Source organism: Fusarium falciforme, chromosome 8, assembly GCF_026873545.1.
Source record: "Fusarium falciforme chromosome 8, complete sequence".
NCBI classification, from domain to species: domain Eukaryota; kingdom Fungi; phylum Ascomycota; class Sordariomycetes; order Hypocreales; family Nectriaceae; genus Fusarium; species Fusarium falciforme.
Window position 1 is genome coordinate 1959690 of NC_070551.1, and position 25612 is coordinate 1985301.

Below are 25612 nucleotides of genomic sequence, written 5' to 3' on the forward strand. Positions count from 1 at the left end.
CAGGGACTTGGGCCTGGACTGCCCGTCGACGCCACGGGCCTCCCGCCTCTGCGCTACCGCTGAAGCCGCGGCTCAATCATATCAAATCCTGGCGCCTGAGTGGGTGTTCTGGGCTGACTCGCCTGGGTTGGCGCCCCCCCTTTCAAACACTGGGCGCTGGGACTCAAGAAGCAAACACTCGACCAAAAGCAAGGCATTCCCTACCACGTTCAACAACCCCACACTGGGTACCGAACACACGACGAGTGCCGGGAGCCCATGGCCTGTCCAGGACGGTACCTGCTACTGTGGGATCGGCTGGTCCAGCTTCAAGCAGAGACGGGACTACGGCGCCTGTCTACTACTACTGCGGCTCGCTTGCTCAACCGAGAGTCAAGGGTCCGGAGTCCGGAGACAGGAGAAAGAGGCCCGGCGCTCAATTGATCGATCCACAACGCGGTACTGGCTGTAATTGCTTGCGCGACGGCGGCGAACCCGATGGCAACGCTTGAATCATGGGCCTACAGGCCTGCAGATGCCATCGTGGGTGGCGGGTGTGTAGCCGCCCTAGCGTCTCCCCTAGCCGCAGCGAATGCGGACGTGACAGGCCGTCAAATATCGAGGTTTCCACTTTAGCGTTTCCTCAGCTTTGTCTGGCTGGGTGCCGTGTTAGTGAGAGGCCAGACACAGACAGCACTGAGAGAGAGGCGAAGGAGGGGGAGGGAAGACGAGGAGGGCAAGCCAAAAGGAGTGCAACGGCAACCGTTCGAGCAACACCATCACCCGTCATCCATAAACTCTAATAACACCAAGCCCGAAACCCATCGGCATGGGTCAGAGCGTCGCGCGCAACCTCGTGATCGCCTCACAGCAGATAGTCGTTCCAGTGGCCTCTGACTTTCAACGTCTCTCAACCACATAGGTCCAACATCTAGCGCGCAGCCACAAAGGCTTGGTAACGTTGAGAAGGGCTGACCGACTTGGGGAGACATGATGCCCAACGACGATGAGGCGGTGCGGACGACTCGAGCTGGCTGTTCATGTCGGTCGGACTGGCTGGTCGAGAAGAGCAACGAGCATAGCAGCACATGCAACAAGGCGTTCAGATATGCCCACTTCCATCCGGTATGCGTGTGCAAGTTAAGACGCATATGCAATGCCACCCCAAGACCCGGTCTGGTCCTCGCCTAGGACAGTCCCATTCATGGCACGTTCTCAACCGTCTTGGCTCCGAGTCTGGCAACGCTACCTACAGCACAACACCTACCGACATGCTAGGGACGGACAGCTGGGGGTGGGAGCCAGCGGCGAGAACTGACACCACTCCACACTCCACAGCCAAGGCTGCCAGCAGCAGCTCTCTCCCACGCCATGGTGTGTCAGCTACGGTGGACCTGGGTTCTCGAAATGGAGTTCCTAAATCGAGAAGCCAGCAGCCCAGCGTGGGAGGTCCTTGGCGGTTCGACTGAACCCCTGCTCCATGCCAGCAGCCACCCCTGGGAGGGTCATCCCAGCAACCACCATGAGCCTGTCAAAGCTCTCATTTGTCTTTTAGGACTGGTGACGTTTCTCTTGACCTGAAGGATACCACGCCCGGCACCGTGGACAAGGGCATTTGTTTCTTCATCTGGCCCCGTCCCCTCGACTCCCCTGGCTCCCTGATCGCCCGGTGTTCCCTGCTCAAGCTTCGCATACTTGGTCCATTTCTGGTTTAGCCTCCCCGTCAGCCGTTTCCTCCACAAGACGTCGAGCAGAAGTCTTGTTTTAAAGACCCGGCATCCCAGTTCACAACGCTTTGTTCCCACGTCGTCGTCTGTGGCTTGGACGAGTCGGTTTCACTAATACAACCACTTCTCCAGTTGAGCCCTGACCACTCTGAAATTCTCCGCTCAGACTGTTTATGGCCCTGCATCCTTTGGCATTTCCTATCTAGGCCACGACCAAGCGCCCCCCACTCTAAGCTGGACGGACTCTGGAGGATCAACTGTCTGTCGTCGACACCATTGAGCCGCCACAGTATCCCTGATATACAAAAGGCTTGGGCCTCCCACCACCTGCAAGCACATGATCCCGGCCTGCCCATCGTTGTTCAAGACCAACACTTCTTCCCTTGGCCGCCATCCCTCTCTATCACGACCGGTATTGGACCTGTTTGAGACTGTGTGACGGACTTCGCTCTTTACCTAACAACCATCTTCTGGCTCTACTCATCTGCACTGGAGCTTTCCAGTAAGACGATCGTTCAACCTTTGGGTCTACTTCTCGCCTTCAACTTTGTATAATAATCAAAGGTACCACCACCAGTGCCTCCTCATGACGGCTTCCACCCGCGTCCGAGTCCTCCCCTATTAACACCTGAAAGGGAATTGGCCGCTGCGCGGTTTGTTCTTGCCTGACTGGCCGTCTTGTTATGGAAGATAGCCGTTCACTGTCAAAACAGTCTGAAACAACACCACAAGAAACTGCTCCAGCAACTGCCAAAATGTCTATGCTTGCTACAGCATCTCCCTCCTCTCATCCCTCCTTCGGCATGCCCCGCCCCTGGGAGGCCAACCGATGCCCCGACTATTCTCTCCGGCCGAGAACCGAGAACGACAGAGTGGCTCTGCCCTCCATCCGACAGGTAGACTAAGCGCCGACGAGAGAAGACGAAGTGCCCCCAGCTGACCTCTCCCAGGCTTTCCCGGAACTACAACTTCAACCTCAACCACCGCAAGACCTCAATGCAAAGCCACCCTCAGCAGGTGGCCCTCTGGGCGCACCACCCATGAATTCAGCATCACCGCAATATGTACACTCGCCCAATGCTAGCAAGAGGAGGAGATTGTCGATGGAGCGCGAGCAGGAAAATGAGAGAGCACGTCAAGTACCACGCCTTCTATACAGCCCCGACCGAGCATCACCACGACAAATCTCACCAAATCTCCCTATGCAGCCGGGAGCGCAGGATAACTGGGGGCCGGCCAGAACGAGTCCGTATCTCACCAACGGATCGACTCATCACCCTGCCACAATGGAGGTGAACGAGAGGGTAGAACCTCGACCAGCACTTCCCAGTCTCCCCCCACCGCGGGCGATGGAACGAGAAGCAGCTCCCGTAAACCGTGTTCCACCACCGGTGGAGGGTTATCGAAGCTCGCATCCCCCGATGCCTCCCCACTCAGGGGCGCCTGTCCCTGAAGCCGCGCCCTCGGCCTACCGCGAGCCCAACTACGGCTATCCTTATCACCACCCAACCCGATACCAGTCACTATCTGCAGGATCTGTTCACTCGTTTGACCGGACACCGTTTACTGCAAGCGGCTACAGCACTCCCTATCAAGATTTTGTGCGGTTTGGGGAGATGGGCCCTTCGAGCCTCAACGGAGACAACAAGCAGCGGAAGCGAAGAGGCAACCTGCCCAAGGAGACTACGGACAAGCTCAGGGCTTGGTTTGTGGCGCACCTCCAGCACCCTTATCCCACCGAGGATGAGAAGCAGGAGCTCATGCGACAGACGGGACTACAGATGAGTAAGTTGAGAATCCTGGTTCATACAGTACATTCCCACCGCGTCGACCCACGTGGGTGGGGGAGCTACTGTGATGTGCAGCAGAGTAGAGTTGTCTGGAAACTAACGGCTACACCCACAGATCAAATCTCCAACTGGTTCATCAACGCTCGACGTCGCCAGCTGCCGACCATGATCAACAATGCGCGCGCCGAATCTGACGCCATGACGGGCGCCCGCGGCGGCGGTGACATGAAAATCCTCGCCACCACGGAACGCGGCGACTTTGAGCACGGCAAGCGGGAGCCGGTCGGACCCCTGAGCGACGGGGAGGGCGCCACCTACGACGAGGATCTCGAGACGCTGAGCCAGCGAAGAACGGGCAATGCCATGGGCAGGGGCAGCGTCTAGTTTTGCGACTAGGCCAAGTCGAGGGAGGCTGCAGGCGCCCACCCACGCTGCAGTACCGTTTTTATTTACTTGTTTCTTTTCTTTGGTCCTCTCCCGACCTCTTAATTCTCTGGAGCGACTCCCCCTTGGGCTTTTTACTTTTGCCACGAGACATTTTGGGTATGAGAATAGCGGCTTTTTTTTTCTTTTTTTTCTTACTTCTTTTGATTCCTCTTGTTGGGGGTGGGTTGGTGGTTGTTTTAGTCCACAGACGCGCTTGGCGACGGGATATCCCATTTTTATGCGCAAGGGAGATTACCGATTTCATGTTTTTTAAGTGGAGAAGGGGCTCGGTGTTGGTTGGTTTCCATCCATGTTTGGAGCCCAGCCACTGGGGCGGGTACTTTATGGTATTGGATGATATGGCATGGTACGAGGGAAGCGACATCGATTATCAACGCCACAGAGACGACAAAGACGCAACATACACGGCAATAGCGTTTTATTTTGGGATTTTGATTTTGGATTTGGATCAAGTTCATGATCCTCTCTGGAAGGAAGGGTAGGGGGGCCAGGCAAGGCAAAGCAGGACAAGAAACAGGGCAACAAAGACTACCTAGATACCTCACGGGCAACCTACAGGGGCTCACACAATAAGAGAGAGAGTGCAACAACAGGCGACCCAGACGCCTTGGTTCACTAGATTTCCACAATCATCATCATCACCCTCGCTTGCTCGCTCGCTCGACCCTTCAATCATCAGTCAAGGAACCTCGGAGAAAGGGGGGGGGGGGGCAAAAACCTCCCGTGGACGAACCAACAATAAGCCCGTGTCTCCTCTTCTGGGTCTGTCTTGTTTTTTGACAGCAGAAGCTTACGACCAGTCTGTGCATCAAAGACTTAATTTACTGGACAATCGACTAAGACGTCGTCTCCTCAGTGGGCACAAGATCCTCTGGTGGTTGTAAGCTCGTGATCCACCACCCCCCCTCGCCCTCACCCTCCCATCCCCTGGTGATGGGCAGTCTTACCATACAGTCACTGCTACCTTCAGTACGACACCATATGGCCTCACGGCCACCTGAGTGTCCCCCAATCCAGATTTGGGGAGGTGAGTGGAGGTGAGGGGATGGCGGATCCCCAGCGGGGGTGGTCTAACAACCGGTCGACTATAGCGGCAGCGGCTAGTCCATCTTTAGAGCCACAGACCCAAGGGAGGACAAGAGGCATAGGGCTCACGATGGAAGCTCGTGGGGGAGTGAGTGCCGTACTGTAGTATTCCGGGAGGCGTGTGCTGGCTTGCGGGAGGCGAAAGGCGAGAGGTAGGCACTGAACCGTACTATCGACTGGACAGTAACCGTTGGGGGTGGAAAGGGTTCAGCCTCTTGGCGGTGGTGGATGCATGGTTGGCTATTCAACGGTGAGTGATGAGCGAACAAACTTCGCCTTTCAGGCGTCCGAGATTCGCGAGGTCTTGTTCAAAGCAACCCTCCTCTTTCTGTCACCACGCATCTCGGATGATAGAGATCCAAGACGGAGATTCTCCGGGGCTGTGTGACAACCCAACAAGAAAGAGGGTGTGCATGTCGTGCGGCACGGGCAGAGAGGAGGAGGGGGGAGGGGGTTCGCACGAATGCATAAAAGACAGCATATCCATGACTTCACAAGGCGCTGGGTCAGCGCCGCCGCTACAGTAGAATGCATGGTGCCGAGAAAGGATTGTGGCTGAAAGGCGTAGAAAGAAGACGAGACTGCAAGGTTAAAGTCATGGGAATGGAAAAGGCGGCTCATCAGACAAGAGACAACTGGGCTGGGGGCCAAGTTGTGGAGGTATTGATTGATTGTCCTGGGAACCTCCTTGAACTCGGGAAAACAGAAACAGTTCCTGACAACATGGCGGAACTCGATGAACGGTTTGACGCATTCAGCGCGGCATGGTTCCGTAAAGACGACCCTACTGTCTGAGCGTTGTCGCTTCCCAGAGTTTTGACAATGATTACACTGACACCGATGCTGCTGATGCTCATGCTGATGCTGTCACGACTGGGTCATGACCACCTGAGCGAGCGGCCGAGATGCGGTGCAGGCCAGTACAGCAGAGTAGAGTAGGAACGGCACTTGAGAAAATGGGCTAGACAGGGCTAGACGGGGTTCCAAACGGGAGCCTGAGCCGTGAATGCCGTGAGGGGATCTGCCACTGACTGGACTGTCCTTGGTCTAGACAACCATTCGCAGCAAGCAGACGGAGTCGAACGATCTACGCATGCGCCCAGCCTGGGATCAGGGATGCTCGCAGTGCCATGAAACATGTCAAGTTCACCGGTGAGGGGGAAACCCTCTCCGGCAGGCAGGGCTTGCTGACCGGCCGGTAGGATGGAGTTGAAGGGCACAGTATGTATGCAGGCGGGCCTAATATGGCTCCTCTCAAGATGGGGGCCCAGCAAACAGACGGCAAGAGAATGGCGTGGAAACAAGCATCAACCACGCTGTCAGGGCAGGACGGCAGATGCATCAGATGCATCCAAGAGGAACAGGATTATCATCCCGGAGTTGGTGGTGGCTGCCAAGTGACCCTGTGCTGTGGGTGACGTCTAGTTGGTTGCGGGCCGAGAAGGAAGAGCCAATTCTGGACAAACCAGACCAGGCCAGAGCGTGTAAACAATGTCAGTTGCTGTATGTACGTGTTGTGCATTCAGTCATTCATGTGAGCGAGGTGGTCAAGGCCCTTCGCTGTGAGCTCACTCGACGCTTGTCTCGGCATGGAACCCTCTGATCTCGTGTTGAATCAACTAGTCTCAGGCATGACACTCTGATGACAATGACAGACCCTCGCTTCCGAGTCGTTTGTCACTGCTATGCCGCTATCTCGCCGTCATCATCCGCCAATGCACATCCATCGCACCTAGGTCTCTTTCGGAGTTAACAGGCGAACCAGACAACACGAGATGGACCGGGGGTTCATCCGTTCGTTCGCCGCGGCAGATGGTTAGGAAGGGGGAGGGGGCGTCTGCTGCAGACCTGTGGCGGGCTTGGGCAAGGCGCCGTTGACAGGTCGGCTGGGGAGGCGTCTCCTTTGGCATCCATGTTTCTTTGTTTCTGCTTCTAGCAGGACGAGGATTTTTAGTTTCGAGAAACACAACCAAGGGCTCGGTTGGGTCGAGGCTGGGGGAACCCTCAGATGCTGCGGAGATTAACATGATTCATGATGAAACCTGCCATCAAGACAGGCTTGAGTTGTCAAGGGTTTGGGCTGACCCTTGAGATATTGGCCCAGGGACTTGTAGATCTTTCAATTCACTTGCACCCAGCATAGCGCGCAGTGTTTTCCTTTCGCTCAAAGGCAGCGCGTGGTGCTGGTAGATCGACAAGGATAGCCCCGGTGACTCTCCTCATCCCTCTCTCCTCGTCCATGGAGCTGGGGCGAACCAGCCGCGTGGCTGAATGACAGCGAGACACTTGGGCCTCAATAGGGCAAGGCGGGCGCCTGAGAAAGAGGCAGTTGACAGTCCTGGATGTCTCAGAGGATAATGTGCTCGGGCGCTGTCTCACGTCTGGCTGCATGTCTTGATGCACCCCGTTTTCTTCATCTCTTTTGGCTCCGTCTATTAGTGTTGATGACGGCACCACAGTTCAGCAAGCTATTTCGGGCAGCCATACAGAGACACGGCCCCTGGTGATGCCCTCATGGTCACCCGCGAGGGTTTGAGACATGAGACATGGTTGGGCGTGTCTCCCGCGTGGCAACGCAGAAAAGAGCAACATGGCTGACTTGATCCATGGCCGTTTTACCTATCTGAGAGGCGAGGCACATGGGAAGCTGGCCTTGTCGTTGCATCAGGAGGAGACAAAAAAACAGGGCTAGCAGCCAACCAACTCAACGTTGGTGGCGCAGGGGTGCCCTTCTCGTCGATCTCTTCTTGAGTTATCATGGAAGATCGGTCCGTCCTGTTCCTTGATTCTAAGTTTAAGCCGACCCTGGGAATGAATTGACTTTTTGACAATTGGCTCGTGCGTGTGTGTGTGCCTGTCCATCCCGCAAAGTGAACACAAGACGGTTCGTTAATGTTAGGGTCATCAGCCACCGCTTCTCAATCCGGTTGGCTGCTCAAGCAAGTCACCCGGCGGTATGCTCGCTCTACTGCCAGTGGTCAGCCCCGTGCGACGTCGCCGCAAGTGTTGGTGGTGGGAGGGCTTGCTGCTGGCTTGAAGGGGAATAACAAGCATGATTTGGGGACCATGGCCGTCGTTTCAGGCGGTTCCGGCAGGGCTGATGGAGAAACCCGCCGCCGCGGCAATCTATGCCAGAGACATGATCCCCCCTCCCCCTGCAAATGTCCCCGACGCCCAAGCTTCGATCGACGATGAAGAGGGAATGAGGGAAGAGGAGAGCGACAAGAGTCAAGAAGAGGCGGGAGTTGGGTCAGGCGGAAAGAGGGTCAAGTGTCAGTCACCAAGGAGCCCGCTCCACCGATGCCGTCCTGTCCTGCAAGCCATGCCTGTGGCCAGCGTTTCAGGGCCATGATGACTGCCCGGAGTTGCAAGAATCAACGAGCTGCCAAGGGTGGGCATCTCCCAGGGTGAGCCCCGTTGACCTGGGGCCGCCAGCTCACATTGGGAGCGTGGTCGGCTGGATGGCGTCGAGTCTAAGCCCATCCTGGACGCGCCGCTAATAAAGGCTTCTCTTGTCGATCCTAGATCGGCCGGGATTCCTAAAAGCGACCCAGCCGATAGCGTCCTGCCTGGCTGTCAATCGTCAGCACTGGTTTCGCCGGCAGCCGCACGGCTAGGTGCCACACCCAGTTGCCAAGGGCGGGTCTTGGCGGCCGTCAAAGCAACTCGAGAAGCCCTGTCAAACTTCTAGCTCGGGCTGGTGGGCTTTGGACTGGGGCTGCCGAATAGCGTCGTCGGCAAGGGCAAGCACCGTTCCGTTTTGCTTCCACCTTTACGGGGACAATCGGTGAGCGTCCGTGTCTGTGCCACCCTCCCACTCCCCCCTTGTCGTCCAATCCGTCCAAGATGGTGGATGGCACCGTTTCTCCTCCATGCTTGGGTGGCGCGGTCCGTAAATGTCACCCTCATCTCTCTTGGATATGACGGCCGTGTGACATGCCGGCGGTAGGCCGGTAGCACCGAGGAGGCATCAAGCCTTGTGTGACGCAGAGGCGTCAAGGCTGGCGCTGCGGATGATGCTGCCCTGACACGTCCGGGGGCGAGGGGGAGATCTGGGCTCGCAAAGTCAAATCAAAGCTGGGCCGAGATTGGCTCAGAGATACGAAGCAGGCGGTGATGATGAGTGACGAAGAATTCAACAGGTCAAGAGCACCGTGCTTGTCGCCAGCGCAGAGACAGGCTGCCTCGCCTCGCTTCGCTTCTGTCGCTTGGCTGCGCGGCAGTCATGCGCAACATCGCAGGGTCGAGATTTGGGTCGGCTGGCGCAAGTAGGTCGCCATCACCTCATCTTGGTCGATTGCCTTGGTCGAGAACGTTGTACTAGACGTCAGCGTTCGCCCCTTGGTCTCCGCCCTGACTGATGCGCGCAGACTACCGACGCGGGCGGGTGGTAGCGGTGGTGATCATGGACGACCTCAGTTGCAGTGAGTGGTTCTTGAGGTTTCTGCGTCGATACAGAGTTCCAGGCCGACAGGGCCAGATCTCGGCGGTGTGTAAGATTTGAGTGAGTGATGGTGGTTGAGGCGAGGTTGAGGGCGCTGTGAAACGGGCTGTGGGAGGATGGCGCCCTGATGCAGGCTGTCGCCGTTCGGAAGCGAAGCTGCATAACATCCGGATGCAGGACAGTTCAGCACGTGCCTGGCCAGCCCTCCATTAGACAAAGACTCTATTGAGTTGCTAGCAAGTGATGGAATGATGAATAGTTGTTGGTGTTTGTATTTGGTTGAGTGTGGCTCAGCACCTATTACCAGAAGATATCTAACCCCCCACGTCGCACTCTTTTTTAGACATGGATTTTGCCCGCCTACTGTACCTAAATAAAGGAGGCAGGCACTGCAGGCACCACACGGCAGGAAAGACCCGCGCCAAGTTCCTTCCTTCCCAGAGGATGGACGGACGGACTTTCCTTGTCTGTTTCTGCACTTTTGGTTCTTACTCTCAACAGTATCAAAAAGGAGAAGGCGCTCTCAACTCGCGCCTTCGCGTTTTCAACCTGTGACTCATGCTAACCCGTCGATGCTCGGGATTAGTTCCTTCTCGGACTTTGTAGCCTTCGGCCTTCGGACCAAAAACTCTCCGGCGTGAGAAATCCGAACGGCCACTTGTTGGTCAGCGGCCGCGACCGTAACTAAGAACGTGACTTCGCGTATATGTCTGTCACGTCGTTTCTATCATGATGCCTCGTAGGCCTTACGCACTGCGTGTCAAGAGAACGCGATAGTGCCTCGTCAGCTCATTTCCTGCCTTGCAGAGGTCAGGTTTCATGTACAACAAGCGTCCCTCGTCCTACTTGTCCATATCCCCACCCCAGTCCCGTCTTTCGTCACCGACTGGATGAGGCTCACTGGTAGCCATAGCCATGCCGCCGGACACCAACGAGTCCGAACCTTCCACCTCCGCCTCCGCCGCCCCGGCCGGCACGGAGCCGTTGGCCTGCGTCTCGTGCAGGGCCCGGAAACTGAAATGTGATCGCACAAAGCCGGCATGCAGCCGTTGTGTCAAGGTTTCAAATGAGTGTACCTATCCAGAGTCGCGGCGGAAGCCAACCTTTAAGCGAAGAAACGTTAAAGAGCTTGAAGCACGCCTAGGTATTGCTCACCACTCACCTCACATCTGATTATTCATTGATGGGTGGCTGACTTTGGTGCTCACTTAGCTCAAGTTGAAGACTACCTCAAAGAGGTGAATAAGAACATCGACGAAAAGACTGACGATGGGAGCCCCGTTCAACCGGCTCAGCCGGAGATAGAGGTTCCCAACTTTACTGGCGTGCCTCGGCTGGGGAATGACTCTGAACAACCTCAAATGTCATTCCTTGGTCCAGATTACTTTGAACAGTCGAATGCAACAGAAAATCCTCCCAATACTCAGTTGATGGGGTTGGGTATGACAGAGTCTTTGCCCCCAGATGAAGTGATGGAGGAACTGTAAGTGTACCTCCCGGCTGCTTTACACCAGCTAACATGATAGAAACACTACTTTCTTCCAACATCAGTACCAGATGATACCTATCGTTCATCCCGGGCGTTATCTCCAGGCTTTCTATGGACCCCCTATGAGAAAGCCCCCTATGTGCCTACAGTACATAATATGGGCGCTGGCTTCTGTTAGCCATGTCAAGTACAACCAGTATCATGAGGTCTTTTACCGTCGGGCCCGGCAGTATATCGAGGCAGACGAGATGAAGGTATAAGTCAACTCAAAATCTCAGCTGGATTGGGTTAACATCACACAGGGCCATGGAGAAGTCTTTGTCTCTATCAACCACACGCAGGCGTGGGGTCTCATTGCCTTTTATGAGGCAAAAGTCATGCTATTCAGCAGATCAGCCATGAGTAGTGCAAACTGCGTCCGCCTCTGCCACATGATAGGACTTGATCGCCTCGATGGAGAGCGTCTTGGAATGCCACCGCCCTTGCCACCCGCTCTCACGTGGGCAGAGCTCGAAGAACGGAGGAGAGTCTTTTGGGGTGCCTTTTCCATCGATGCCCATTGCTGCATTTCTACAGGCTGGCCCAGCTTGATCAACAAAGACGACGTACATCTACCACACATCCTCTTGGAACTTGTGCTAACGAGCCAATAGATTGCTACTCGACTACCCGCCTCGGAAGATGCATTCCTCGCTGACCGGGAAGAAGAAGCCCCTTTTCTGGCCGACGCATTCCAAGGAGCACAGTACACAGGATTTGCAGGGACCGTCATCACTTGCGAGGTCTTTAAGAGCATTCTCCGGCATGTTCATAATGCTCGACCCGACGACGGATGTGACGATGTCATGAACGGGACATACTGGACTCGACATCGTGAGCTGGACAACACCTTATCCAGTCTCTTCATGTTTCTCCCTGAAAAGTTCCGCATGCCCGAGAACATACGGGACGCTTCTGCCACGCATCTGAACCTCAACCTACATGCCTCTATCATTTGCCTTCATCATGCGGCTATTGAAAAGGTCGAGAAGCATGGCCTACCTGACCACATCAAGCAGAACAGTATCGCTCGCCTCCGAGCGGCTGCCGAGGAAGTAGTAAACATTATCAGGATCAACACACATGCGACACTCTTCTTTGTATGTATACAACTACTCCTAATTATGCTGCAGCACTGACACCTTCTTCAGAGAAGTCCATTGTGCGCTTTGTCGCTTTACTGCACAACGACGGTCTATGTTTACCTGGCCAAGCAGAACCCAACAGGGGGGCTGACTTCGATCGACCTTTCAAACCTCGACCTCATCATCCAAGCCATGGAAGCTATTGCGCGAACACATACTATCACTCGCGCCTTTCTCCAGCAGGCGTGTCTCGATATTGAGCACAATGGCCTCAACTCTTCGATACGAATGCCCTCGCTCAAGAGGTTCCGCAACGCCTTTGGGGAGGGCAAGTCTCATGTCCCTATGCTGGTTCGAAGTGCGGTGGCAAAACACACGGAACAATCATCTCTCTTCTTCGTGCACAAGAGCAGCTTAGATGCAGAACAAGAGGCCCGCACGAAGAATCATCGACCAGGTAAGGACTGCTTCCATGGCATGCTTGGCGCCGTCACCCGTAATGTCGCACCCCCGAGCCAAGAGGACCCGGCGACAAACAAGAGGAAGCGGATGTCTTCAAGCCCAGGACCTGAAATGATGAACAGTCACCGTGGTAATTTGCTATCGTCCTTCACTGCCTCTGGAGTAAACCTGGGACCCAGGTTCGCGGCTACAGGGACTTGGCCATCTCTCTCACCTCGCGTAACGTCAGCGAGTCTTTCGCTTCCTGACCGCACTAACTCGTCTTCAGCATCCTCTCCAGCGAACCAATACTCCGGAGCTAGAACAGTATCTGGGAGCAGCCATACCTCACCAGATAACGGGCTCGGCAACACTGCAGAGGACAACCGAATTGACCTGAGGTCGTTGCAGGGGCGTGTCGCGACACCTATATGGCAATCGACCGAGGAAACACTTTTTGCACAAATCACGGAAACAATGATTACGAATGCTCTTCCCAGCGATGGCGCGGATCCCTGGGGGATACTGAATGCCGATCTGAACTGGGACGCAGAAGGGATGCCTACGGGGTTATGAACCAGCAAGGACGAACACGGCGGCCATGATGCCCTGGCCATGTCTGGAGTTTAGGTTTTGGCTTTTCGATGACATGAAAGAAAGGAGGGATGTATATCTACTTGTCGAACAGTTGGATGGAGGTGGTGTACGATATATACCCAGGCGTATGAAAGCTAGACATGACACACAACTCTTGTACGATTATGGGGACACGCATGTTACAATAGGTAGACGAACGAGAGTTTCTCATCTCAATAGAGCCTCGGCAGCACCATTTGGGGGTTGATTGATGTCTTGGTCTATCGAGCCCTTGTGAGACATGCATAACTCAACATCAACTGTCCCTAGAATTGAAGATTCGGACGAGCAGTTGCCATGTCTTGTAAGCATGCAATAGTTGGTTATAAACTCTCCGTCTTGACTAAAAAGGTAACCGCCCTTGATACCTAATCTGGTCAAAGAGCCGTCAGATCCGAAGCTCAGACCAGACCCTGGCGACTCATGAACTCCACAAAAGCTCCATCATGACTTGTCTCCCTTGAGCTTCCCTTCCTTCCTTCGTCTTCCTCTTCTCACTCATATTCTCGTCCATTGACCGTATCCTCTGTCATGCTGTCGTACGTCATCGGCTTCATAGCCTTCCTCGTGGTCTTTTCAAACCCCATCAGCGAGTTCCTGTACCCCGGCAGCACCGTCCGTCGCGATGCCGCTTACTCGAGACCACAGCTCAATGAGTCGCTGCTTGCGATAGATGCGCCTAATGCGACTGTCCCTGTGTGTGAGGCGGATTCGTATGTGGCTCGCATCTTGCACAGGGAGCCTCTTGTCGTGTACCTGGAGGGATTCTTGAGTGAGGAGGAGAGGAGGCATCTGTTGGAGATTAGGTAGGTTTGAGTAGCATATAGAAAGACATGACGATGCCCTATATATGTCAATTGCCTTTGCTAACTCTTTCAGCGAACCCATCTTTGAACCTTCAACCATCACCAACGACGGCGAAGCCACACACCGCGACTCGTCAGTTCGCGACTCATCCGTAGCCGTCATCCCTCGCACCAACCCAGTCCGCTGTATCGAGAACCGAGTCCGCTCTCTCCAGGGCTGGCGCTCCGACCTGTGGATCGAGCGTCTCCGGACGCAGCGGTACGGGCCCGGGGGTCACTACGGACACCACTTTGACTGGAGCTCCAACACCCGGGGCTGGGGCCGCGTGAGCAGCCTCATGGCGTGGGTCGACGGCACCGGGATCCGGGGCGGCGGCACCGAGTTCCCGGCGCTCCCGGTGCCCGCAAGTGAGGAGTGGTGCCGGTTCGTCGAGTGCGGGGGAAACAACACGGGCGCCGTGTTCAAGGTTGTACCAGGGAATGCCGTCTACTGGGAGAACTTTGCGGCTGACGGGCGAGGTTACGATGAGACGTGGCATGCTGGGTTGCCTGTGGAGGAGGGGACCAAGGTTGGATTGAATATCTGGAGTTTTGGACGTATATAGATGTGACGGTGCATATTATAAGAAGCTATGTTTGAACTCGCTAAAAAGAAATTATCATCTCATCCTCACTCCCATCTCCTCTCACACTGTCCCATCCATCTCCCCCAGACAACAACCTTGCCGTTGATGGCCTCTGCCACCTGCTCCCTCGTCGGCTTTGAAGTCACCAGCTTTTCATCCAGGGGCTCACTGAGGCCAATGATCTCGAACCAGTCTGAAGTCACCGAGTTAGTGGATACAAGTCTGTGAGAGGCTTCAACTCACATCGATGGATACCGTGGTTGAGAAGCGGTCGCGGTGGAATGTAAATCATGCCGTTGCGACTCGCGCCATAGTAGAAGCCCCCTTCCAGACGAGTAAATTTTTCGTCTACGGCTTTGAAGTCGCTGTTCACAACACTCGTCTTTTGAGGAGGAATACCAAGATAGATCCTACTCATCTGTTAGCTTACTTCCCTTTCACATCAACACTTGTACACACCCATGGCAAATAGGCGTCGGTAACGGTGCATCCGGATCTTCAGATACAAGCAGCCACTCCTTGACACCTTCATAAGAGTCCCATGTTAGCTCAGGGAAGCGGCCCTGACCTCCATGCATGTACTCCTTTCCAAGGGTCGAGCCGTCAGTTCCACAGTCTGGGGATGTGATGGACAGGGTCGGCTCTGGGTGAGAGGCAAAGGCGGGATGGGTGAAGAAAGCCTTTGCGTCACGGCCTTTGGCATTTTTGAAGAGCCAGCTCGCGGCGACCTCGATGTAAGCCGTCATGATTGCAGTTGAGGTGAAGATCTGATAGATGGCTAGATATGGTGAGTTGTCAGAGGAGAGGGACAAGTCTACGAGCCAGACAAGAGATCAGACGAACCGAGTATCTCAGTTTATATAAGATCAAGGAATTAAACTCCAACAAGGGCATTGATAAACATTTGCCCATTCTGTTGATCCTTTTTCGGGAGTAACGGGGATAGTAGAGCATGTCGGAGCCGAATCGGCAAAAGTCAGCACAACCACATCATCATGAGTCGTTGATCCAAGCCATGGATTGTGATCTGATATTTGAAAGTATATACGGATTATACGTTTAAGAGGATGCAAGGTCGTGTGGTGTATCAATGTTAAATTAAAAACGCCATAGTCTATATGTCATAAATCTGAGTCTCGTAGATGCTTCATCTCAACGCCAGTATAAGTCAAGCCGGCAAACAGACCAAAACACCTCGCAAATATCCCAAACATGCTTCATCCAGTCCCAATAATCAAACAACTCCAGCTTCAACAAAGTATCAGCAAGTATTCCAAGGCTGCATGGTCTTGTCCGGCTCCTAGACAAGAGACCAGACAAACCCGAGAGTCAAAGCCCCAACAAAGAGAGAGACACGCCCATCCTTACCCAGAGGCGAAAGCGATCCAGCTCCATTAGCGCTGCTCGCGGAGACCCCAGAAGCTGCCGACACAGGCTCATCTGCACCCGTCGCCGCAGGCACAGCCCCGTCCCCTGAGCCAATCTCAACAACATCCGACCCGTCGGCGTCAAAGTTGCTCTGCGCCAGCGAAACCTCATTGTTCCCGAGGTCAAACACCACGTATGCGCTCCTCAAGAACGTGTCTCCCAGAACATTCGTCCCGCCCGGTGAGGGAGCGATGCCAAACATGCACGCCGGCTCCCCATCGTCAAACCGCAACCGCCGACCCGTGACGTCGGTAAAGTCAAGCACGAGCTCACTCAGCGGCACCGTGATCTCTGCGGGAGAGCTGAAGCTAAAGGTCAAGTTGCCCGAGGCGTTGGCCAGGTCGCAGGGCACGTACGCGGTGCTGGCTCCCTGCTCGTAGTCGGCGCCCACAATCTCAAAAACGGCCTCTGCGAGACTGGTGGGGAGGTACGTGAGTGTCGATCCAGAGTCTAGGATGACGCCGAGGGCGAGGTTGTCGTCGACCGTGTCTGAACCCACGCTCAGGCCGGTGAGGGTGATGTAGAACTGGGAGAACCTGCCGCCAAACTTTTGGATAGGCACCGTGATGAGGTCTCCCGTGAACCGCTTGCGGTCAACGCCTCCAAACAGAATAGTTCCCGACGCAGAGTCGAGATCGTTGAGCCAGAGGCTGTAAGCATTGGAGGCGATCAGCCCGTCAGCAGCCATCTTGGCCGGCAGGTTGTCGTAAGGCTTCCCTCCAAACTCTGCAACCTGAGCCTCATTTGAAGAATATCCAATGCCCAACACTCCTTGATCCGACGAGGTCTCATACCCAATACCAAACTGAAGCTCCTTTAGCTCGGTCTTTCCCACGCGAAACGTCTCGGTAGCATAGTCTCCCGCAGCGCCTGAGCCGTCGGCATAGGTGATGTTGAATTCGCTCGAGACGAACTTGTAAGTAGAAGACTTGGCGGCGTTGTAGAGCCCAGATGTGCTGCAGACGTCGGCGGGTGTTGAACAGAGGGTCGAGTTGTTGGCGTTGACCCAGAGGTCACTGCTCCCCGTGTCGAGGTGTAGGCGAAAATCTTGAGCTGGAGTGCCCAGAGAGGCGTTGAAGAAGTAGAGGGATTGCTATGATATAGTTAGTATGCGTAGAGTTGTAGTGGAATTTGTACAAACTCACAAGGTTGTCGATCCCCACGTTTATAGAACCGCTCCGTCTCGCAAGTCGTTTCCTATCGTTGCCAACAGGATCATGTATCGTGCTTCTCTGCAAGTCCAAAGCCAATACCCGAGGCTCTAGTCCATCCTGTCTCTTGTGTAAAGAAATAGCACCCGTGGCCGAAGCCAGCGAGAGAATAGCATAGAATAGCCGAGCTGCCTTCATGGTTGGTTTCTGTGTATATGTTCAAGTCCAGTTCATACAACGTAGACCCTTGTTGGGAGTTTATATCTCTCCACCTCTTCATGGGTAGCTCGTCTGAGCCTCGAATGGGTTTCCCTTCCCCGCTGAACAAGACTGTTGTGTGCCGTTGGATCCGCGCGGGACGAGGCTCCCGAGGAAGCGTCTGCGTCACCAGCCAACGTCAGAGCATCGCCTTCCGGCACGGACAGGCCGAGTTTAAGCAGCCTCTTTTTTTTTTTTTCTTGTAAATAAGCCAGACGTGAGAAGTGCGCTAGAATGTTCAGACAGTTATGAAACGGGGGGATGACAGCTTGTTAAATCCCCCATCTTGAACGACAAAAACTAGCCGCCGCACCATGATTCCACAACATGTCGTCGTGCAACCCAACACTCGCCTGACACATCTGTCCCAAACAATCGTCTCCATCATGATCAAGCTACAGTGAAGCAAAAGCCCAAGCTCATCGTCTCACAGTAGTTGACGCGCGGCCACGAGTAAAGAAAAGAGTGGGTTAACAGCGGCAACCTCGGGAGTTATTCTTAGCGCCTTCGGGTTGTGGGTTAGGGGACGTCGGGATCCCCTCAAGTACATGACACATACTAGACTTTGTGACGTGAGAGCGGGTTGTGGGTAGGAAAAGCTTCTTTTCTGGTCCCTGCAGCGCTTCTCCGAGGAATTTCAGTGGCTGCTTTGTTACGTGCAGTGTTTGATGCCACAAGATGATGGCGCTTACATGGATGCTTACGACGTTCGTGGCGGAGGCGTTGCCGTGTTTCCGTGGCATTGACAGACGTCATCCACATAGCCCGGGAATAGATATATATACATACGCGCACATGTAGAGCAATCCAGATCCTTTAAATTCTCAAGCATGAAATATCTGTCATCTGAGTCTTGTGGTTGTTGATATATTCTGTTCTGCCTCTCGCTGTAGGGTAGGCAACTATCACCATCCACCTCCGTCTTACAACGGACATGCCAAGAAGGCGCACATAGTACATTTCATATCTTGACAACTTCTCCCTCTCATGAAACCCTTTCCTCTATCAAATTCTTCTATTTCTAGTTCGGAGGCAGCCAGTCAATAACACAAACACTCACAGCAATTTCCCCAAACGTCTAACCCACCACTCATAGCTCTCGTTATCCTTCTGCCTACCAAGGCCGCGTCAACTCTCACCAACCAACATTCAGCTGAGGCTCCTTTCGTAGCTGCCTGGGTCAGCCACGATGCATTTTTAGCCCGTGTTTACATGTCTTTGTCTATTGGAGCTGAACCCGGAGGGGGTGGCTTTGCATCACATCGCATTGTGCCACGGCTTGGCAAGAGATAATACAGAATACAATATATACCCTTTGCTGCCTCTTTCAGCTGTTCTCGTAGTCATCATCTCTTACATACAGTTGAAATTATCTCGTAACTAACCTCATCAGCCAACCATGGATCCTGTTCTCCTCGCCAACATGGACCGCTGGTACAGCCATTCCCATTCCCTCTCTTGACAACTCTTCAGCTAATACAATGCCCTCATTAGTCCTATGTACGCCGTATGTATCAACTCACACTCCAGTGGTCATCATCTAACAATATCCAGTCCTTCTTTGGCGCCATGGGTTGTGCATTCTCCATCGTCTTCACCACCATTGGTGCTGCATATGGCACTGCAAAGTCGGCCGGTGCCATCTTCCAGTCTGGCATCTTACGCCCTGACATGCTGATGCAGAATACGTAGGTCTGACTGGGCATCTATACCTGGGCACACTGACACCCTCCAGCCTCTGCGCCATCATGGCCCAGATCCTCTCCATCTACGGCCTCGTCGCTAGCGTCATCATGTCCAACGGCATCAAGGAAAAGATGCCTATCCACACTGCCTTCCTTCAGCTCGGCGCAGGTATTGCTGTTGGCCTGTGTGGCATGGCTGCTGGCTTTGCCATTGGCATCGTTGGTGACGCTGGAGGTAAGCTCACCTCTTCCATCTTTGTTAAACACTGAATCTAATGACCCCCAGTCCGAGCCAGCGCGCAGCAGCCGCGTCTCTATGTCGGAATGGTTCTCATCCTCATCTTTGCAGAGGTCTTGGGCTTGTACGGCGTCATTGTCTCCATTCTCATGCTCACCCGCTCCAAGATGGATGTCACCGAGTGCAGATACTAAGTCAACCCATCTTGCACTGGGAGGTGCCTCATGACAAAGTCTGATAATCGAATGTAATGTCCAACATTGCGGGGGTATCTGCAATTCTAAGATTATGCCCAGACAGACACATCAACTTCACCGATTGCTTGCTTGCTTGCTTGCTCCCATCCTTCTCCTTCTCTTATTACAATGCCCATTCATTGACGTCGTCGTCATGTGTAATGAAAGGCTCATCGATCCTCTTGATCGCCAAGTCGCTGCAAAGAATGCTGCCCAAAGTTAGTTATGAATGCTCAAAGCACCTTCAGAATAACTCACCAAGCGGATGCCACCAAAGCGTCCAGTTCTGCCACCACAGTCTCTCTCTGCGTGCCGCTGACCAACCCCTTCTGAATCTGCATCTGGAGTTCCCTGATACGTGAAGACTTTCCAACACCCGCCTGCTCCAGCACCTTTCGTCCTAGGCAGTCCGAGTGGAATGAGTGCTGGCAGGGAAAGACAAAGAACTGCCGGCTCAGCAAGGGCAAACCACACGTGTAACACTTCTCTCCAGGCTCCACCACTGCGTACCGGTGGTCCAGTGCCGCAATGTCGATCTTGATGTTTGTAGCCGTTTGCGAGGACTCGTCCATCTCCTTCTTCAGGTTGTCAATGTTGCGGCTGTAGTCCTCCAACGCCGCACAAATCTCCTCCTTGAAGTCGTCAATCACGACAAAGTCAGGGAAGAAGGGGATGAGATCCTCAATCTTGAGCAGATCACAACGCTTGAGGAACTCGATAGCCGTCTTGATCCCGTTCGACTGTGAAATCACCTTTCGGGCCACCGCGAGCCAGAGTCGCTTGCGAAGCTGCGGGTTCGACATGGGTCGGTCAGCGATGACAGCTGCCAGCTCAACTTCGTTGTGTGAGAGAGCTAGATCGACAGCCTGAAGATACTGGCCCATGCTAGTGTAGATGTGGACGCATGATAAAGTTCGATGGTGTTGAATACAAAGTCGCAGGGCAAAATCTGGATCATATCGGGGCTCATCCCCTTGCGCTTGCAGATACGACAACAGTCCAGACTCGTCCTTGGAAGAATGTGAGGCGTAAATCGAGACGAGCGTATTGTGAACCGCCGCATCCTTCGAGTTGAGCTGATACACCGCGTAGTTGAGGTACCTTATCGCCTGATTCTGCGCACTCGGGCCGCCAACAAAAGTCCGGTTATACTCGAGGAACGCGGGGATCAGTTTCCGAGGCTTGAGGTCGGAATGCCTCATGAGAATCTCGACTAGATCTGGTGCCACATGCGCCATGAGAACGCTGCTATATAAGTAAAACACCTCGGGATCCGTCTGCTTCTTGAGCACGTTGAGCACCTCGCTCCATCTTTCTCGCTGAACCCAGTAGGAAAGCACATAGTTGTAGTCGTTGACGGCGTTGGCAAAGTAGAGCAGCTCTCCCTCGCGGCCGTGGCTGCTGATGACGTCGTATACCATCTTCCGGTCCAGATCATTCTTGTACTTGTCGACAAAGTCCCTGTACTCTTTCCTCACCGACTCTAGCAGCTTCTGTGAGTCGGTAGAGTTTAGGTTCTCAGACAGCTCTGCCTGGGTGTTGATGGTGTCGTCCAGCGAGTTGAGCTTGGACATGAATACCTCAATCAACCAGCCCGCAATCATCATCCGCTGCATGACGGCCGACCGCTTGAGGGCGGCGAGCTTGGTTAGTAGGAATTTCCTAAGAGCATCGGGTTGGTTATTGTCGATGATGCTGAGGGCGATATCCTCAAATGGCTTGTTGCTGCGTCCGTAAATGGTAGCGGCCTCGAGCCAGTGTCCCTTGGAAGCCAAATGATCACCGTATGCCGCCGCTACTGTCTCCTTTTGTAACTGCGTACGCGCATGTTGCAAGGCCGGCTCATACTGCTGCAGCTTTGTCATAATCTCCCAGATGTTGCGTTCTTCATCTCGAACCACAATCTCGAAAATCTCCTCCGACGTGAACAGCCAGAAGGTGTTCTTCTGGATATCCACAGAGAAACCCAGAGGCTTCTGTCCTTGACCAATAACATCATGCTCAGAAACCATCTTGCCAGTAAGACGGTTCGTCGTCACTACCCGTCCCCCAACTAGGTGAACAATATGCCACTGTGTGAGAGCGATAGTATCGATCACCTCTGACGTTGGTGGACGTCGGTCTGCGCCCTCGGGTGTCAGTATTTGGGCCTTGGGAAGCATCTTTGACTCCGAAAAGACTTTGGAGCCGAGGTTGCTGTCTACGGGTCCATTCAACAATCTACCGTGAAAGACCCCCTGGTAAGACAGCCAGGCATATGCTCGGTCCGGCAGGTTGTCGTCATAAGGGCCGGAATCTGGAGGGTCAGGAGACACCACCAAGCTCGAGGGAGCGGTCGATGATGTGCGCGACAGCTCATGGACAACCGGCTGTTCTGACTCAAACAACCGGGTATACACAGACCCTGAACCGTCATGCCCGTATCCAATCCTTCCTACCAGATGGAACAACCGGCTCTGAGTGGCTATCACCACCCTTCGGAGATCCGACTTGTCCTGGAGGTTGTCCACCCACAGCCCCGTGATCGGGCCATCAGGAAGCTTGTGTAGGTTCTTCAGATGCTTCACCTCCTTCTTGTAAAACTCCTTGGACGTCTCGATAAAGGCCTCGTAGATGTTGCCGTCGGAGGCACCAATTAGAATCTCCCGTGTCGACGCCGTGGGCAGCGAAGGGTTCCACGCCACGCTCTCGATGGAGACGCCCCGAAGGCGACCGAGCGGCCGGGGTTGTTTCGACTGGGAATGAAGATAGTAGTTCTCGCCGAGCGCGGTGCAGATGATGAGATGGGACGCGGTGGGATCGAGAAACATGCGCCGTATGACGCCAACCTCGGACGGCTTCTTGGGCAAGTCGATGTCTGCAGCGTATAGCATTAGCAATTGAAAGAGCACCATGCTGAGCAGTAGCGGCATGGTAGATGCCAGCGCATTGCTCAAGGCTCTTACCATCAATATCCTCAGGTCGTTCTAGGTCGATGCGGAGGATGCGTCCGTTGGAAAGGGCGAGGATGATGACATTGTTGGCGACCTGGGCAGCGACAAAGTCGGCGGCGACGGAAAACTGTAGCTGGACGCGCTCGATGGCGAAGATGGGCTCCTCGAGATCCGGGACGCCATTGGCGGCGACGAAGCCGTCTTGGAGATCCAGGGCCATGGCGTTGGGCGGCTTCACAGGCGCATATTCGGCGCTCGGCGATCCAGATCGGGGGTCTCGCGTCCTGCAAGCTGCGGACTCTTTAATTCTCGAGGTGGCCAAGGTAAGCCAGGATCGGAGCGAGGTCAGAGACGGCCTTGGTTGATGTTGACGGGGAGTCGTCAGTGACGAAAGTCGGTGGATGTGGATGGTTGGTTGGCCTTGTAGAGGAGCTCCCCACCTGAACGCGGCCTCGGGACGGATGGTTGGTGTATTTAGCTGCCTGTTCGTGCATAAGGCAGCTACAGCCTCACACCAATTACATCACCGTTGAACGCAGCTACATAACCACAAGGACATTATGTAAAAAAGTGCCACGAAAACTCAACTACCTAGCATTGGATGTTACTTGAGCGCCAGAATGAGGAAGATCTTATGGTTTCAAGAGGAGAAAAAAACTCGTGTCTAATACTAATACATTAGCCCAACCCATATGCCAACGGTCGAACCCCCTGATTCTAACCTCATATACAGATGGATACCAAGCAAGACTGGCCCATCTCCTTTGTCGTCCGCTTACACCAAACCGACCACTGGGTAGACTAGCTAGGCATGTATGCAGGGCAATAATAATTCTTTTTTTGCATCAAATGGGCCTCCCATGAATATCCATGTTTGCCCCCTTCTTAAATAGATCACCAATACCCCTAGAGCAATGCAGAAATACAATCATCACAGTACCTATACAAATGCAAGATTGGTCATCACCCAGACACAACGCCGCCGCCCAAGATCCTGCGCCAAACCCCCTTTGCCAAAAATGTCCTTGTAGACCAAACACCGGCCCAAGGTGATGAGGCCGTTGTGTACCTCTGTTCTAAGTGTGCCTGAGCCGCGAAGCTTACGTTTATGCCGTAGCCGCGGCTGGAGTCTCTCTCATTGTGACATCTGTCACAGTGGAGGCGGTGTCCCGTACATCCTGATCGCTAGCATGCAGTGTCGGGTCGGGGCTGTCGTCATCAATCAGCTCCGTGCTGGTCGAGCTGCATGCCCCTAACAGCTCTGCAAGATCTGTGGGTGGCGTGTCCAGTGGCTTTCTCCCCGTCACGACGCGCATCTTGACCTGGAGGCCCTTGGACTTTTCAGGATCCTTGGCCAAGTTTGCCAGCTCTCGCGCGGCACGCTCACAGGCTGCTTTACACTTTTCAGGATCCCATCCTAGCTGCTCAGTTAGGAGTCGCAGGCAGTGGGCTTCGAGGCCATCCAGACACGCAATCAGCCAGATCTTGCCTGCTGACTTCTCAGCCACCGTGATGGGGATCGAATATTCGGTTGACCTGACGTCCACGAAGCCTGCCTCCATGAATAACCGGGGGTCGAGATGGGCAGTGCCTCGTGGCCGCCCCGACTTGATCGCTGCGGCTTCGAGGTCTCGAACCAGGTCGAATAGGGGAGAGCCCTCGGGAAACTGTGACATGAACCGAATGAAGCCCTCAGCGCTGTCAAAGTCCTGCACCTCAATCCAGCCGCCAGGCTTGAGCGAGAAAAAGACATTGTCATAGATGAACCTCCAATTCCTGAATGCGCCCTCCATGGTGCGGAAGTGGATCAGGTCGTACATGTCGGGGTGACGATCCCAGTCCTCGGCGTCCTCAATCTCGAAGAATACGTTCATAGGGACGCTCTTGGTCTCTGCGATCGCGGCAATGTCGGTTCCCACTACCTCGCAATGCGGGTGCATCTCGGCCATCTTAATGGCCCATTCGCCAGTGCCTGTACCAACATCGAGGATGTGGGTGGGATCTTGGATTGGAGCAAGTGTCAGCTCGCCATCCAGCACATGCATAAAGACCTGGTGTTGAAGAGACATCCGCCATTGCTCAATGTCGTCGTTGGGCATAAAGTATTCGCGACAGTAGCGTCGGCCGTGGATTTCTCGGTAGTCGAGATCTTGTGCCCATAATGATCGCGTGGACGCAGCTCTGTAGCACCGGGAATTAGCATTGGAGGCAGGGTGAGGCAAGGTGGGATTGTGTCGCCTACATGTCTGAGTCTGCCGCGTGGGAATCTGGGGAGAATGGAGCCTCGACCCGGTGTGCAGCAGAGACGCCCGGATAATGAGAGGCGGGGTATATGGATATCATGTCATCCTCATCGACATCTTCATCTTCGTCGAAATCCGAGTCATGGTGGTGCTCTTCGTCAGTGTCCATGATGCTGGTCATGGCGGTTTGATTGCCGTCGCTTGCGGCATGCTCACTCGGGGTACCGTCGAGGGATTGGCGGCCGCTCTGGATAGCGTACGAGTCCTCCGAGGACATTGTGCTCGTCTGAGAGCGGTCGTGACGTCCCCTTGTTGACTTCCGCTGCTTGGTTCGACGCTTTTTGGCCATGGATGCCGATTTGGGGGACAGCTATCCTATCGTAATCGAAAAGAGGCGACAATGGCCGACGACATGATTCGGATCTAGGCAATAGGGCTAAAACGAGCGGCGCGGGAGACGAGGTCTATCCCAGAAGAAAGGTTTGTCGTCGATGTCGAGGCGATGTTGTCGTTGTCGCGACAGTGGTGGCGATGGAGGGGAGCACGGCAGCAAGATTGTCGTCGTCTGGATGCAAGGGCAAGGTCGATCCAGTCGCAGACGGGGCAGGGCGGGCGTCGGCGCAGTAAAAGCGAAAAAGTTCAAGACACGGATGGGCGACGGATAATGAATGATTGATATGGAAGGGGACTTGGACTCGGGAGTGGAGGGGACCCAGGGACTTTGAATAAGACCAAGACCTGGAGAGAGACCTGGGGATTGGAGGGGATGGTCTGTGAGCACAGGCCAGAAACGTGGGCAAGGTAGGGACGGAGCAAAAGAAGAGGCCGACAGGGCTTGGGGGGAG

The 25612-nt window shown here is 54.4% G+C and overlaps 8 protein-coding genes across 8 annotated transcripts; 4 read left to right on the plus strand and 4 right to left on the minus strand.

Moving 5' to 3' along the window:
* Positions 1 to 2389: 2389 nt before the first annotated feature.
* NCS54_01043700 (Homeobox domain-containing protein) lies at positions 2390 to 3880 on the plus strand (the record flags this gene model as incomplete). The annotated part of the gene is made up of 3 exons (XM_053155745.1): positions 2390 to 2602; positions 2657 to 3491; positions 3612 to 3880. 3 exons carry the CDS (start codon positions 2390 to 2392, stop codon positions 3878 to 3880), a joined length of 1317 nt encoding a protein of 438 aa, XP_053011720.1.
* A 6508-nt stretch (positions 3881 to 10388) lies between these two features.
* Positions 10389 to 13103, plus strand: NCS54_01043800 (Zn(2)-C6 fungal-type domain-containing protein; the record flags this gene model as incomplete). The annotated part of the gene is made up of 6 exons (XM_053155746.1): positions 10389 to 10617; positions 10686 to 10956; positions 11000 to 11216; positions 11265 to 11567; positions 11616 to 12101; positions 12153 to 13103. The coding sequence occupies 6 exons, from the start codon at positions 10389 to 10391 to the stop codon at positions 13101 to 13103; spliced, it is 2457 nt and encodes an 818-aa protein (XP_053011721.1).
* A 549-nt stretch (positions 13104 to 13652) lies between these two features.
* Positions 13653 to 14574, plus strand: NCS54_01043900 (P4Hc domain-containing protein; the record flags this gene model as incomplete). Its single annotated transcript, XM_053155747.1, has 2 exons — positions 13653 to 13969; positions 14043 to 14574. The coding sequence occupies exons 1-2, from the start codon at positions 13695 to 13697 to the stop codon at positions 14572 to 14574; spliced, it is 807 nt and encodes a 268-aa protein (XP_053011722.1). The 5' UTR covers positions 13653 to 13694.
* Positions 14575 to 14639: 65 nt separating this feature from the next.
* Positions 14640 to 15341, minus strand: NCS54_01044000 (Hypothetical protein; the record flags this gene model as incomplete). Its single annotated transcript, XM_053155748.1, has 3 exons — positions 14640 to 14788; positions 14839 to 15005; positions 15055 to 15341. 3 exons carry the CDS (start codon positions 15339 to 15341, stop codon positions 14640 to 14642), a joined length of 603 nt encoding a protein of 200 aa, XP_053011723.1.
* A 554-nt stretch (positions 15342 to 15895) lies between these two features.
* NCS54_01044100 (Peptidase A1 domain-containing protein) lies at positions 15896 to 17372 on the minus strand (the record flags this gene model as incomplete). Its single annotated transcript, XM_053155749.1, has 2 exons — positions 15896 to 17116; positions 17169 to 17372. 2 exons carry the CDS (start codon positions 17370 to 17372, stop codon positions 15896 to 15898), a joined length of 1425 nt encoding a protein of 474 aa, XP_053011724.1.
* Positions 17373 to 18831: 1459 nt separating this feature from the next.
* On the plus strand, positions 18832 to 19549 carry NCS54_01044200 (V-type proton ATPase proteolipid subunit; the record flags this gene model as incomplete). The annotated part of the gene is made up of 5 exons (XM_053155750.1): positions 18832 to 18866; positions 18927 to 18939; positions 18987 to 19120; positions 19168 to 19352; positions 19404 to 19549. 5 exons carry the CDS (start codon positions 18832 to 18834, stop codon positions 19547 to 19549), a joined length of 513 nt encoding a protein of 170 aa, XP_053011725.1.
* A 166-nt stretch (positions 19550 to 19715) lies between these two features.
* Positions 19716 to 22744, minus strand: NCS54_01044300 (Hypothetical protein; the record flags this gene model as incomplete). The annotated part of the gene is made up of 3 exons (XM_053155751.1): positions 19716 to 19800; positions 19850 to 22448; positions 22537 to 22744. The coding sequence occupies 3 exons, from the start codon at positions 22742 to 22744 to the stop codon at positions 19716 to 19718; spliced, it is 2892 nt and encodes a 963-aa protein (XP_053011726.1).
* Positions 22745 to 23630: 886 nt separating this feature from the next.
* On the minus strand, positions 23631 to 25116 carry NCS54_01044400 (Hypothetical protein; the record flags this gene model as incomplete). The annotated part of the gene is made up of 2 exons (XM_053155752.1): positions 23631 to 24705; positions 24767 to 25116. 2 exons carry the CDS (start codon positions 25114 to 25116, stop codon positions 23631 to 23633), a joined length of 1425 nt encoding a protein of 474 aa, XP_053011727.1.
* Positions 25117 to 25612: the final 496 nt, after the last annotated feature.